We start from the raw sequence: 12866 nt of genomic DNA, 5'->3' as shown, positions 1-12866 counted from the left end.
CCTTCCTTTGAGATCCAGCTCAGAGGCCACCATGAAGCCTTCCTAGCTGTCTCGCAGATGAAAATGATCTCACCCCACTCACACCTCTCTGCCTGCTCCTCTCCTTTGTGCTCTGTGCTTTTCTTCCTCTCCTTTGTCTGATTGCTCTTTGTGCACACGTCTTTCTTCCAGGAGGATGATGTAAGCTCCTTGAGAGCAAGATCTCTCTCTGTATACCCAGTGCCAAATGCCAGGTATTGTACATAAAAGGTGCTCAATAGATGATTACTATCAAGATGAATAATGCTACCTTTGGTTCTTGATGAAGGCATACAGGAGAAGCTTCATCACACCTCTGTTTTCATTTGTCTTGGCTAATGTAAAGACCACAATCTCCAAACAAATTATTTTTGTTGTTCTCTTTTCTATATTGTTGGCATTTTTTTGGTAAGGCGGCCTGGCAGTGAATAAGCAGATGCCTAGAAATTTGTCCAAGAAGTCAGTAGAATTCAACAGTTCAGAGAGAGTTTGTTTATTCTAGAGTAAAATATTTGTTCTGCATATACTATGAACTTTCTAGGTTTTTCAAGTGTGGTTTTTCCTGGGAATTTAATGAGGAATTAATTATAGCATTTAAAGTATAGATTTTGTTTTGAAGATCATTCTACTCTGCATGTTCTGGAATTGCATTTTAGACAGAAGCACCTTTTCATCCAGCCCATTGAGTCTATAAATGGCTTAGGGGAGAGAGCACTGGACTCAGAATCAGTAAGGCACAGATTCAAACATTACTTCTGACGATGTATGAACCACATAACCATAAACAAGTTACAGATCTTGCTCAGCCTCAGTTTACTCAACTGTAAAATTCAGATAATAATACATGCCTACCTTACAGCATTGTTGTGAGGCTCAAATGAAATTACTTTGCAAATTTGGAAGTGCTACACATTTCTCAGTTATTATCCTTATTTGGTTATTTATACATAATGGCTCTAGAGAAGACATGACAGTTCATTCTGTAGCAAAAAAGTATTATGGTGAGATTCTGATCTGCTTCATTTACATTATTTAGAAAAGGCTTGGAAAAAATCTTTGGTTTGACCTTACTTTTTTTTATGTGTCCAGAGAGGAAATATTGTGGGATGTTCTTCTATAAGGAAAGCTCCTATCTAAGTGCTCACTCACTGAATCGCATTTCACAATTAAAGTGCTACCATATTGATTTCTTCTCCCCTTCTTCATTATTAATTAATGTTTCCTGAGCACCCACAATGTGTTCTGTCTAGTCCGGTTGCATGACATCCAAAGAGTTGGTCCTTTGCTTTTAGGGCCTTGCATTCAGAAAATGAATATGAGTGTTCAGGCCCTCGGCCAGGTATTTGTTTATTCTAGTGCCCTCCGTCTGATGCGTGGTAGTCGTGGGTGCTACTCTTGGGTCCTAAGGATGTCTTCTTAAGATGCCTCCTTCAAAACAGGCTCTCCGGTAAACTCAGAAGGCCCAGGATCTCCTGGTGTAAAATGACACCTTGGAAATGGAATAAGCAATTGCCACAGAGGAGAAAATCCTTCCCCATCCTCTTTTATTTTTTTTTTCCTTGTCTTATCCTCCAGTCTCACATCAGTGTTAAGAAGTGACAGCACTTTTCCGTTGTCATGTTCTGTTAATTTACTGCTGGGGAGGATTCTGTGGAGCTAAATGAACCAACGAGCTTGTTTAATTAGAGGGTGTGATATCCTCATAACTTCCTCTGCCATAGGTAACAAGAAGAAAAAACTGCCCACTCCATTTGTCTGCCTGGGTACAGGAAGCGCTCCAGAGCAGCCCCGCTTATTGGCCAAGACGGATCTATTGTTTGCCTTTCAGGAGAGCATTCTGTTAGAGCTACTGTACTGATGATGTGCCTACAGCAGGGATCACAGTGGGAGGAGGCCAAGGTGCCAGGCCTCAGTAATCGGATTCCTCAGCAATGTTAAATTGGTCTGGAGGCCTCATTCCAGTTCTTGCACCAGGGTCTATGCCAGCCCTGCTGAGCCTCTGATAGGGACTCGGGAAGCTTCTCATCCAGCAAAAGTGACTCATGTGTCCTTCGAATTGCCCTATCCCAGCACTGAATCCAAACCATTAAACATGTAGCAAGGGGCAAGTACACGCTTCTAGTGGTGCTAAAATACCAAATTAACCTCTTATGGAGTCTTTTCCCTCTTAGGAGAGAGGTTCCTCAAGCAGGAGCCCCTTTTCCTGTGCCTGTCACCTCGCCACCAACCTTAAAATCAAGAGTTAAAAAAAAGATGGCCAAGCGGCCCTTGGCGTCCCCTCTGGCAGCATGGAGGCCCTCTGGGGTTGTGAGTTTGGCAGTGACCCCTTTGTCTGAACCTGCCCTGGCAAAGCAGAAATGACCGGGGTGAGGCCTCCCAGTGTTTGTCCACTTAATGCTGGGCAATCAAGTTTAGACTGATAAACACACGGGGAGAGCTTCTAATTCGCATTTTGATCTTTCGGTGATGTGGTAGATGGCTTTTATTTCAGCCTGTTTACTGCATGTCTTAATCAGCTCTTTAATGAAGACCCAGCAGCATATCCACAACTTCCCTCTAATTTTACAATTTTTATAATGAGAGTTCTTGAAGTGTGAAAAGTGTTCTCTAGAAATTCAGACAGCATCTTAAATTGCTTTTAAAGGAACAGTACGCATGCTTCTCCTGTCTCTCTGTCATTTGATGAGGTTTGGATCCTGAGGAGAGAAAAAAAAAATCAATCAGACTATTATGACCTCAGAATTTCCAGAGGACTTTCTAAGTGACCCCATGGAATTTCAGTGGATTCTCTCAAAGTCTCTCTCTTCTTACTTCATCTTTTGACTCAAAAGAAGGTTTCCCATCACTTGATAGAACAAAGTTAGGTGGTATCTTATTTGTCAGAGATTTTCAGAATTCTACGGGGTGGGGTCGGGGAGGAGGATGGGGTTTGTTTTGGTTTGTTTTGCTTTTTTCCTAAGTTATATCTCTAGCCTCAAATCTGCAGAGCACTTCTGAGAACTAGAGTTATCTAGTGAACTGTAGGTCCCTCTAGGCAGACAGTGACCTTCTAAAGCTACTGAGATACCAAGCTACTTCCTCCCTTTCTTTTCTTGTCCCTTGCTGTCCTTCTTTATCTCATTGTTCAGCTCACACATTTCCTCTCCTAAGGACAGGGGAGCTGGCGAACTGCCTCTTGCCCTAATGACCTCTTTTAGCGTTGTATCATTGCAAAGGAATGCATGAATTCTCCATAAGGTATGTACTATCTCTCTGTATATTCTGTGCTCACTACCTGCTTTCATAACTGGTCATTCTAGCAGAATTGCTACATATTTACATATCTAACATTTTTGTTCACTTGGATTACCTCCCAAGACTCAGAGCTCATTTTAATGAAGATCCCAAGGGTATCCATCATGAAATATTACTCTAGCATGCTTTGTAATACATGAAAACACTATTCAGGAGAGTAAACCCAAAGCCATAGATGATACAAAAGAGGAACATCACTGGCTAGAACACCTTTACGTTAGTCATCCACAGATTGTCTGCTAGAGACTTTCTCCATATTCACAAGGTCCCACAGATGGGCCAGGCAGACTCCATACAACAGAAGCAGCCCCAGTTGGCAGGGCGCTAGCCTCCGCCGTATTTCCCTGCTACTATTTAAATTGTGTCCCATATTGGCGGGTTACACATGTGATCACAAATTAATCCTTTCTTCTCTGAAAATTTGGTTTTGAAGAACAGCTGTGTCTCCCTTCTGAATTCCTTAATTATTTATCCTGTCTGATATGTTAAACCTTTCATTAGTGTGGGTAAATTGCCAGAAGTACACAGAACTGCTTAGATCATGTAGCAAACAGTATAAACATTTGATAGGGACATTTGATGACACTGAATGTTGAGCCAAAATATACTGCAGAACCAAAGACTGTAGGATTGATGGAGGAGGTTTGTTGGTTGAGGTTGAGGGGAGAGAAAGTAGAGTTTTGTTGTGCTTTTTTTTTTTATTTAAAGAGAATAAGTTTGATAATAGTAACAGGGCACAGCACATGTCACCTGGACTGAAAGAGAAGGGAATCAATTCTGTTCTCATATAGCTTCTATTAAATTCAGAGATGTGTTGAGTCCATCTTGCCTCAAGATAATTATTACATATCCTATGTACATTTTACATTTTCATATGATTTTCAGGGTCTTATATACTATTCCTAAAAGGATATAATGTCTCTCTCTATATTTATTATATTATATTATTATTATTTGCATGTTCTGTCTTGGCACTCTGCATATATATATATATATATATATATATATATAATCTATAACTTCTGTCCTGAAAAGTTGTTAATACACTGAGTGTGTTTAAGATGATCTACTCAATGTAGACTATATAGTGTCATTTACTAGAAATAAAAATGTAACCTCCACCAGTGGGTCAGTTAATAAACTTGTTTTCATTCTTCATCTTCATGAGGCTTGGGTGTTACCAGGCAGATCTCATGTGCTCATTTTCTCACTTACCTCATCCTTCTCATGCTCAGTCAGTTTGAAATAAAACCCCATAAACAAATCCCAGAGCTCTTCAAGCCCATCACTTCTGTTGATTCCATTCTATGAGTTTGGACTGTTGTATTGGCCCTCCATGCTGCAGTCTGGGCAATCTAGTTGTCTCTGTTCTGTAAATGCCATTGGAGGAATGATGCTGGGGTTCCCAGTGACTTACTTGGCTTTTTGTAGCCTCTCTTGGCTAAACTGGCCCAAAGTATATTCATTCTATAACACGGATGCCTTGGTTTGTTAGCCTTCCTATTTATAGGATGGGGAAAGAATATTAAAAAATACTCACCTTGGCTAACAAGAAATCCCATTGTTACAGTATGATTGAGTTGAAAGTTCCAAAGCTATAGGAGACTAGGGTATAAATCCAGGTTTCTAGAGTGGAAAGAAGAAAAATGTACCCCACGGTACTGCATGTGGTGTTTCTGATTCCATTTCTCAAAGACTTCACAGGGTAGAATTAGCAACTATTGAATCACATAGCTGTGAGGCTTCACAGTTTTATTTCTGGTCAGTAAGCCTTCAATCACAGAAAAGGTTAGACCCATGAAAGGACTGTTTTTTTTTTGTTTGATGGATGTTTCCTTAACACATGTAATTTTGACTTCATGGACCTATGCAATGTGTTCAAGTCCAGTGGCATGATCTGAAGATCACTTGCCAAGTTATGAGGGATGGAATTGGATAGTAGAACAATGAGATACATCCAATAGCTTCTTAATAATAAGCTTTAAGTAGATAAGAAATGAAATTGTGAGATGTGTCTTCTCAGCATAACTTAAAAGAAAACTTGACATTCCCCTTTATATATTCTAGGTTCTGGCCAAATTAACCACATTAACCAAATTTCAATGTTCTGTCCCTTTTTTTCCTCTTAATTATTCATTTCCATGTGCTCTCTTGTCACTGCATTTGCACATGTTGTCTCCTATACTTGATATTTACTTCTTCCTGATTTCTATTTCTCTGAATCTTTATTTTCCTTCAGCCTTTAGCTTAGCTGCCATCTCCTCTGCAAAGCTTTCCCTGTTCTTTGCTTAATGCTATCTATCTCCTACTATAAATCAACTTGTATTCAGTTATTTGTGTACATATGTTTTCTTCCAGTAAAATGTAAGCTTCTTGAAAGTAGGGCTTGGTTTTTGTTTAAGGGTTGGGTTTTCTAGTTATTTGTTTTGGTGTTGTATCCCCAGGACCTAACATAATGTCTTATGTATGTTAAGTACTTGATAAACATGTGACTAATGTGTTTAATTGAACTTTTGAGTTAAGGCACTTGAAATTCTGAATCCTAAAAACCTGTCATAAGCTAATTTAATTTTGCAAATAAGTGACCTTAAAATTGCATGAGACATCAAACCTACGTTCATAAAATATTTTTTCCATCGGAGGTATTCAGAGATTCTCTAGAAGTATTGAATAGAACTTGAAATATTTAGCATCTTTGAGTTCAGCACTTTGGGCTTCACAAAGGAACCCTGTATTTGAGTATGTTCAATATGAAAATGTAAACTTAGAAATATGTACTATTAAAATATTTTCAAGGTCTAGTGAATAATTAGTATGATTTCCCATCTTGTAGGTCTAAAACATGGATAGGAGATTATTTATGTTTTAAACCATCTGTTTGTTGTATTTGCATCAAACTAGCATGGTAAGATCATCATTGTTCTTGGGAGTCTAGTTATTTGCAAGCAATTTGACATCAAGGGGACTGATGTTGTCTTGCATATTTTAAGTGTGATTTGTAGAGTCATCTCATGACCTTTTGGTAGTTCAGAAGCTTTCTCCTCTGCTTTTGATTTCACCGATTTCATACCAACAGTGAAATATTGCTAATTTCATTTTTAAAGTATATAGGTAAAAGATGGAAGGATTTTTTTCTTTAAGTCAGATGCTTAGAGCAGAACTGTGAGCATTTTTTTTTGCCTCTAAAGGTTATTACTGCTCCTTCCATTGATCAAATAGACAAATATTCAAAATTTGTTTCTCATCTTTTATTTGGTGATTTGACAGAGCATTAAATCCTTCTCTGAAAATGTGTCCTTTGCTGGTTGATGGATGGGTCAATCTCAGTGTTCTCTCTCTTTTTTCCTCTCTCATGCACACACACACACACACACACACACACACACACACACACACACAGATATACTCACACTCATGCTTACATCACATTTCAGTTTCTTTGATAGCTTAGTCCATGCTAGTGATTTGTTTTCTTCTCTGTGACAGCATCTGTAGAAGAAACGTCTCTGAACAAAGGCAAAATGTCTCTCAAAACAGGCTGCATCCTGATTTCCGTTCTAGGTGGTGAAAACATTAGATTGAAGGCCATTCAGCTGTACCTGATGTTTGTTCTTCTCTGCTGCTTCAAGATTAACCTTTTCTGGGACTCGGTCCTGCTTTTGAGGAAGAGACAGTAGCAACATTAAAGCTAGAACCCATTAGAAAGGCACTTTCATCTTTTTTCCATCTTGCTTGCTTTTCTGTGCTCCTAACCCTTTCATCTCTCCTTTGTGGCAGAACTTGTAGGCTTACTGGTTTGAGTTTGCATCTAGACTTTAGTCTTCTCCGTAATATCTTCAGAAGATACCAGGATGTTGAAGAGTTTTGCATTTGTGTAGACACATACACACACATTATGAAACAACCAGTGCTGGAGGGGCCCCTGCTTCCTAATGGAAGAACCTTCCTTTTTTTGTCCTTGGAGTACAAACCCGTCTCAAACTTTCCAAAGGACACACAGCAGAAAGCCTTTTGTTGCCCTATTTCTAAAGGCCTGAAGTTTTTAAGGGAAGAGATTTTGTTTTCCTCCTGGCTACACAATGGAGCTTTCAGAGAACCCCTTTTAAAAGGAATAGCTACAGCCTTTGTGTTGAAGGGTGTGTCTGTTGGCAGGGTCTGCTGATGCAGACAGACTGGCTGGTGATTAACAAAGGTCATTAGACTTTGGAATCTGGCAAGCAGAGTCAGATGGTATGTCTTCTGTGTGTAGAAGGACGACTCCCAAGAGGCTGAGGCTTTCTGGAGGTCCCCCCTCCTCCCCACGCCAGTCCCACCCCCCAACACCCCCCCCCCACCCCACTCCTGCTTTAAGAGCTGTTGGACAGCCTGGACCAGGATCTTCCTCCTTCTCTAAGCAACACGGTGTGGCTGGGACTAATGAATGAATTGATCAGTCATGGGGCTTAAAAAGAACCTTCCGAGATCTTTGTGAAAGCTATTTGAAGGAAGAGAAGAGATAGCAATGGAAACAGTTAATTCTTTGTTGGGAAGAGTGGAGTAAGCGCTCCAGCCACGCACCGCTCTCCTGGTGCTGATTCCTTGTATCCACCTCGCAGAGTCTTGTCTGCTGGAGATGGAGCTGAGATAAGTGAGGCCATGTTGTGCGCGGACGAAAAGCTAGGAGTCTCTCAGAGCATGAGTTGTCTGAGCTAAAATGGCTGCTTCTGAGTGAGGCTCAGAGGACTGGGACAGCTTAGTGAGTCTTAAAGCTTCGGTGACGCAGGAGCTCATATCTCTTGAAAGTGTGATAAACACATTCAGCAGAGCTGTGGCTTGTTTGGCTGAGATGAAAGGACTCAGCTTGGGGGATGGGGAGTGAAAACTGGATGATCTGCTTTTCTGTGAAATGCTCTAAATGCGGGAGTCGTCTGCACCATGGAAAAATTTGTTTTCAGGTCTAATGGACTGTGCGAAAGGAGACATGGGGTGGGGCTTCGGTCCCTGCTGTAATTTGATCCAGAGCAGATAGCAACCTCTTCCACACAATTTGGGCTGGTTTCTTAGACATAAAAGCTGGAAGATCTCGATTGTGGCAAGGCTGGGAGCTGAAAAGAACCTAGGGCAGCGCTCTTTTCTTTTCTTTCTTTTTTCTTTTTTTTAAATTTATTGAGAGGAGGAGTGACTATGTGCAAGAAGAGTAGGTAAATAACAGTGTCTCCCTCTGTAAATTCAGCCCCGTCCAGAATTGGAGTTGCCAGGAGTTATTTTAGCAGGCTATCAGGAGAAACATTCCTTCATGTAAAAACCCTGATGCCATGCCCACTTGGGATACATTGACATCATGTTACAGGACTTGGATTCTGCTGTAGGAATTATTTTATCTTTTACAACGAATGCGTGGAAGTCAGCCTCCAGAAAGGTTGTGGGCTACTGTTTTGCTTCTTTAGACCTCTCAAGTTCTAGATTAGAGAAGCCCAATGGGGCATGCGGGAAGTAATCCATTCATTAAGGTAATAGCTTTTCAACTGTGCCTAGGAATTGTTTAAGGGTGGGAGGACCTTTTTACCTCTCTAATCTCTTTGTTCAGTTCTCAGGATTGGGAATCTTCCTTGAGTTAATGCGAAGTGGTCTATACGTTTAAAACCCACACTTAATGTCAGAATGGATATGGTTGGACAAGGTCTTTCTTTCACAACATCCTCACAGCCTTTTAGATCAAGGTTCACACTACTTGCTTGTGACAAGTAGGGAAGAGAAAGGAAGGAGTTCAAGTGATGAAACATAATCATTTTAATAAAACAGATAAGCCAAGATAGAATTTTGAATCTGGCAACCCTATCACATTGATTGCTGCTGGAATTTATAAGGTCTTTGGACTTGGTTTCAGCTTGGGAAATTCTCAGATACTCAAGAAATTGGTAGAAAGAGGACTGATATTCTATTGCTTTTGTGTGAAAGGAAATACTGTACAATTAGATCTAATGTGTATCTTCAGAGTCTTTTAATTGTTCAGATATTGAAAATTAGAAAAACGCTGTTTCTTCAAAGACTTCTAATAGGTCTAATTTGATTTAAGGATGAGCCCTGTAATTTCTTCTGGTCCTCAGTTTCCTAATTCATAAAAGGATATCAGTAAAAGAGTTCCAAATTCCTTTCTTGTCTTAAAATTCCATAACTAGGTTTGAACCAAATTCATGAGCTAATTACAGATCCATTAGGGAAGTTCAGGTATCAAACTTTTGATGACCTGAGTTTCTTTAATGCCAATAAGTTAATGCTGTCAAAAACTTCTAGAGACATTTGACTAAGCCAGATAAGTACTTTATCTCTTTACCCCTTAGTGTTATCTGATTACTGTCAAAGGGCACCATCACCTTTGTCTAAAATTGTATGTGCATTTATGCATGAGGGATCCTAGGTATACTTGGTAATATGGCCTCGGAGACTCCCTTAAATGTATTCTCTCAGCTAATGGACATCCATTAGGATGGGCAAACCATCCTCAGGTGTATAAGTAGTGTTATTAATTTTCTTACATCTTCTTTCAGAATTTCCTAATGTAAAGGAATAAACACAGATCATGGAGGTACTGCAGTGTGATGGCTGTGATTTCCGAGCCCCATCCTATGAAGACCTCAAAGCGCATATTCAGGATGTCCACACAGCATTTTTGCAACCAACAGATGTTGCTGAGGACAACATTGACCAGTCACGTTCTGTATCTCTGAATGCCAGTAATCAAACGGAGGTGGAATTTTCTACTGTAAAAGATGAATTTTCAATTGCAGAAGATATATCAGGTAAATCTACACTTATCTGAATATATATAATCTACTTTAATTGCTTTACTTTATTTTTAGTCTATAGGCTTGATACTGATAGGATATCCTCTCATGTGGTACCTTGTCTGTGAATCATTAAAATGATTGATTCTCTTTATTGTCTTATCATTCACTCTTCCTGTCCATACATACTATAGTACTAACTAAATTATTCATTATTCTCCAAACACATACCTTAAACTTATACAATATTTTTGTTGTTGCTTCCATCTAGAATGGTCTTCTCTGTAAATCGCTGCCAGTTGAAATTCCAACCATCCTTCAAAATCCAACTCAAATTCCATTTCTTCAATGAAGTCTTTTTCTGTTCCCTATCAGTACCATATACATTCTCTCCTTTAAGCTCCCTCCCCATAAAACACATTTCTCCTCTATTCACTTATTTTATTCAACTTTGTTTTATAGTTTTGTGTCCCTATCTCATTCCCTCTATTAGAGTATAAGCTATCTATCTTTATGTCCTCTTCTCCTCCTTTAGAGTCTTGCTCAGTGTCTTCTTTACTCATAGTATTTACTCATAAATGTTTGTTCAAAGGAATCAAAATGTCTTCAGAAATCCTGAATGAGTACAGGAAACCTGATTAGTCTATTCAGTAGATGACTAGGATATTTTTATAGATAAAATCACTATTTCCTAATTATCATATTTCATCTTCAGCTATTAGCAAGGGAAGGTATTAATCATCATCTGTATTCATGATGTCCTGAAGGACATCATGAAACTGTGTAGGTAATTTTCACACCTTTGAAATATGATCTCTTTAAATAAAGAGTAACTAGAATGATCCTTCCCGAAAGACTCCCTATGATCGTCACCTTGTGATAATTCCTCTTGGATTCTCTAGGATTATTCCATAAACATAGAATCTCTATAAAACCCCATCAGGCTAGAAAGTCCTTGAGTAGGGGCCCAAAGACAGACTGTGCATCTATTCTCCAAGGCATAGAACAAAATTAAGAAGAACTCATCCTTAGAAGCTGGCCATGGAGGTGTGAGTTGCCATATCAACTCACAAAAGACCATTTCCTAATTCTTAGGAGGGCTGGTGATCTTAACACTTGAGAGAGTTGATATATACAGAAATAACAGATCCTTTAAGAATAATTGGAATGACATTGATTCCATGATGGGATTTCTTATTATGTTTTATTCCTTTTTTTTCTTCTTTTCTCCCTTTTTTACTTCAGGTCAAAATGCAGCTGCAATGGGAGCTGGAGGTTACTACGGTCACAGCCCAGGATATTATGGCCAACACCTTGCCCCTCATCCCAAGCCAACAAGCAAGTTTTTTCAATGCAAATTCTGCGTTCGTTACTTCAGGTCAAAAAACCTCCTCATAGAGCACACTAGAAAGGTCCATGGTGCACAAGCTGGTGGAAATTCTCTTGGACCCTCTGCCACCGGATCCTTAAATTATAACATCATGATGCATGAAGGATTTGGAAAGGTTTTCTCTTGCCAGTTTTGTACTTATAAGTCTCCAAGGAGGGCAAGAATCATCAAGCATCAGAAGATGTATCACAAAAATAACCTGAAGGAGACCTCCGCCCCTCCTAGCACCCCCCCTTCGCTGTCTGACTCTGTGGCTGGGTCGGTCCCAGTACAAGACCCCTGCAAAGAACTTCCAGCCGAGGTGGTAGAACGGAGTATCCTGGAATCCATGGTTAAACCCTTGACCAAGTCAAGGGGCAACTTTTGCTGTGAATGGTGTAGCTATCAGACACCCCGACGAGAACGTTGGTGTGACCATATGATGAAGAAGCATCGGAGCATGGTCAAAATACTTTCCACGTTGAGGCAGCAACAAGAAGGAACCAACCTACCTGATGTTCCGAAGAGCCCCCCAAGTCCTGTCCCAAATTCCAGCTACGCGTCCATGAATGCTACAAGCCACGAGATGCCCAATGCCAATGTTTCTGGTTTCAGAGGCTCCATGGGCAACTCCTTCATTAGATCCAGTTCCTCTCCAGCTTCTAAATATTCTCCTGTGTCTTATCCTCCGATAAAGCCTAAGCCACCTCACAATTCTGGCCTAGTTAACTTGCCTGAGAGATCCCGTTACGGAATGGCTGACATGACAAATTCTTCCACTGACCTGGAAACTAACAGCATGTTAAATGATTCTAGTTCTGATGAAGAATTAAATGAAATAGACAGTGAGAATGGCTTGAATTCTATGGATCACCAGACCTCAGGAATGTCTGCAGAACAACTGATGGGATCAGATGGGAACAAATTATTGGAAACAAAGGGGATACCTTTTAGAAGATACATGAATAGGTTCCAGTGCCCTTTTTGTCCTTTCCTTACCATGCATCGACGTAGCATCTCCCGCCATATTGAAAACATCCACTTGTCTGGAAAGACAGCCGTCTACAAATGTGATGAATGTCCCTTTACTTGCAAAAGTTCATTAAAACTCGGAGCTCATAAACAGTGTCACACAGGTACGACATCTGATTGGGATGCTGTGAATTCCCAAGGCGAAACTATTTCCGCCTCACTAAACGAAGGCCCGATGTCTTACGAAAGTGCAAATATGAACGGTAGGAAGACGGGAGTCATGCTAGAGACCCTGCAGCAGCAACAGCAGCAGCAGCAGCAGCAGCAGCAACATCAGCCATCGCAGCTGCAGCAGCCACAGCAGCCGCAGCAGCCGCAGCCTCAGCAACAGCCCCCGCTGCCTCAGCCCCAGCAACAGCAGCTGCCACAGCCCCCACCCCCTCCGCCCC

General features: G+C 40.4%; 1 protein-coding gene across 2 annotated transcripts in view; it reads left to right on the top strand.

The window, feature by feature from the left end:
- The first annotated feature begins 9845 nt into the window (after window positions 1-9845).
- ZNF462 (zinc finger protein 462) overlaps window positions 9846-12866 on the top strand; it is an 87796-nt gene continuing 84775 nt past the window's right edge. For both annotated transcript variants that reach the window (XM_044685224.1, XM_044685159.1), the window contains exons 1-2: window positions 9846-10091; window positions 11322-12849. In XM_044685224.1, coding sequence (XP_044541159.1) covers window positions 9872-10091; window positions 11322-12849 — 1748 coding nt within the window. In that variant the 5' untranslated portion in view covers window positions 9846-9871. The remainder of the gene's footprint in view (window positions 10092-11321; window positions 12850-12866) is intronic.

This window comes from Gracilinanus agilis, chromosome 1 (assembly GCF_016433145.1).
Source record: "Gracilinanus agilis isolate LMUSP501 chromosome 1, AgileGrace, whole genome shotgun sequence".
Lineage (NCBI taxonomy): Eukaryota > Metazoa > Chordata > Mammalia > Didelphimorphia > Didelphidae > Gracilinanus > Gracilinanus agilis.
Note: the sequence above shows the minus strand (reverse complement) of the source record. Positions and strands in the feature narration are given on the sequence as shown.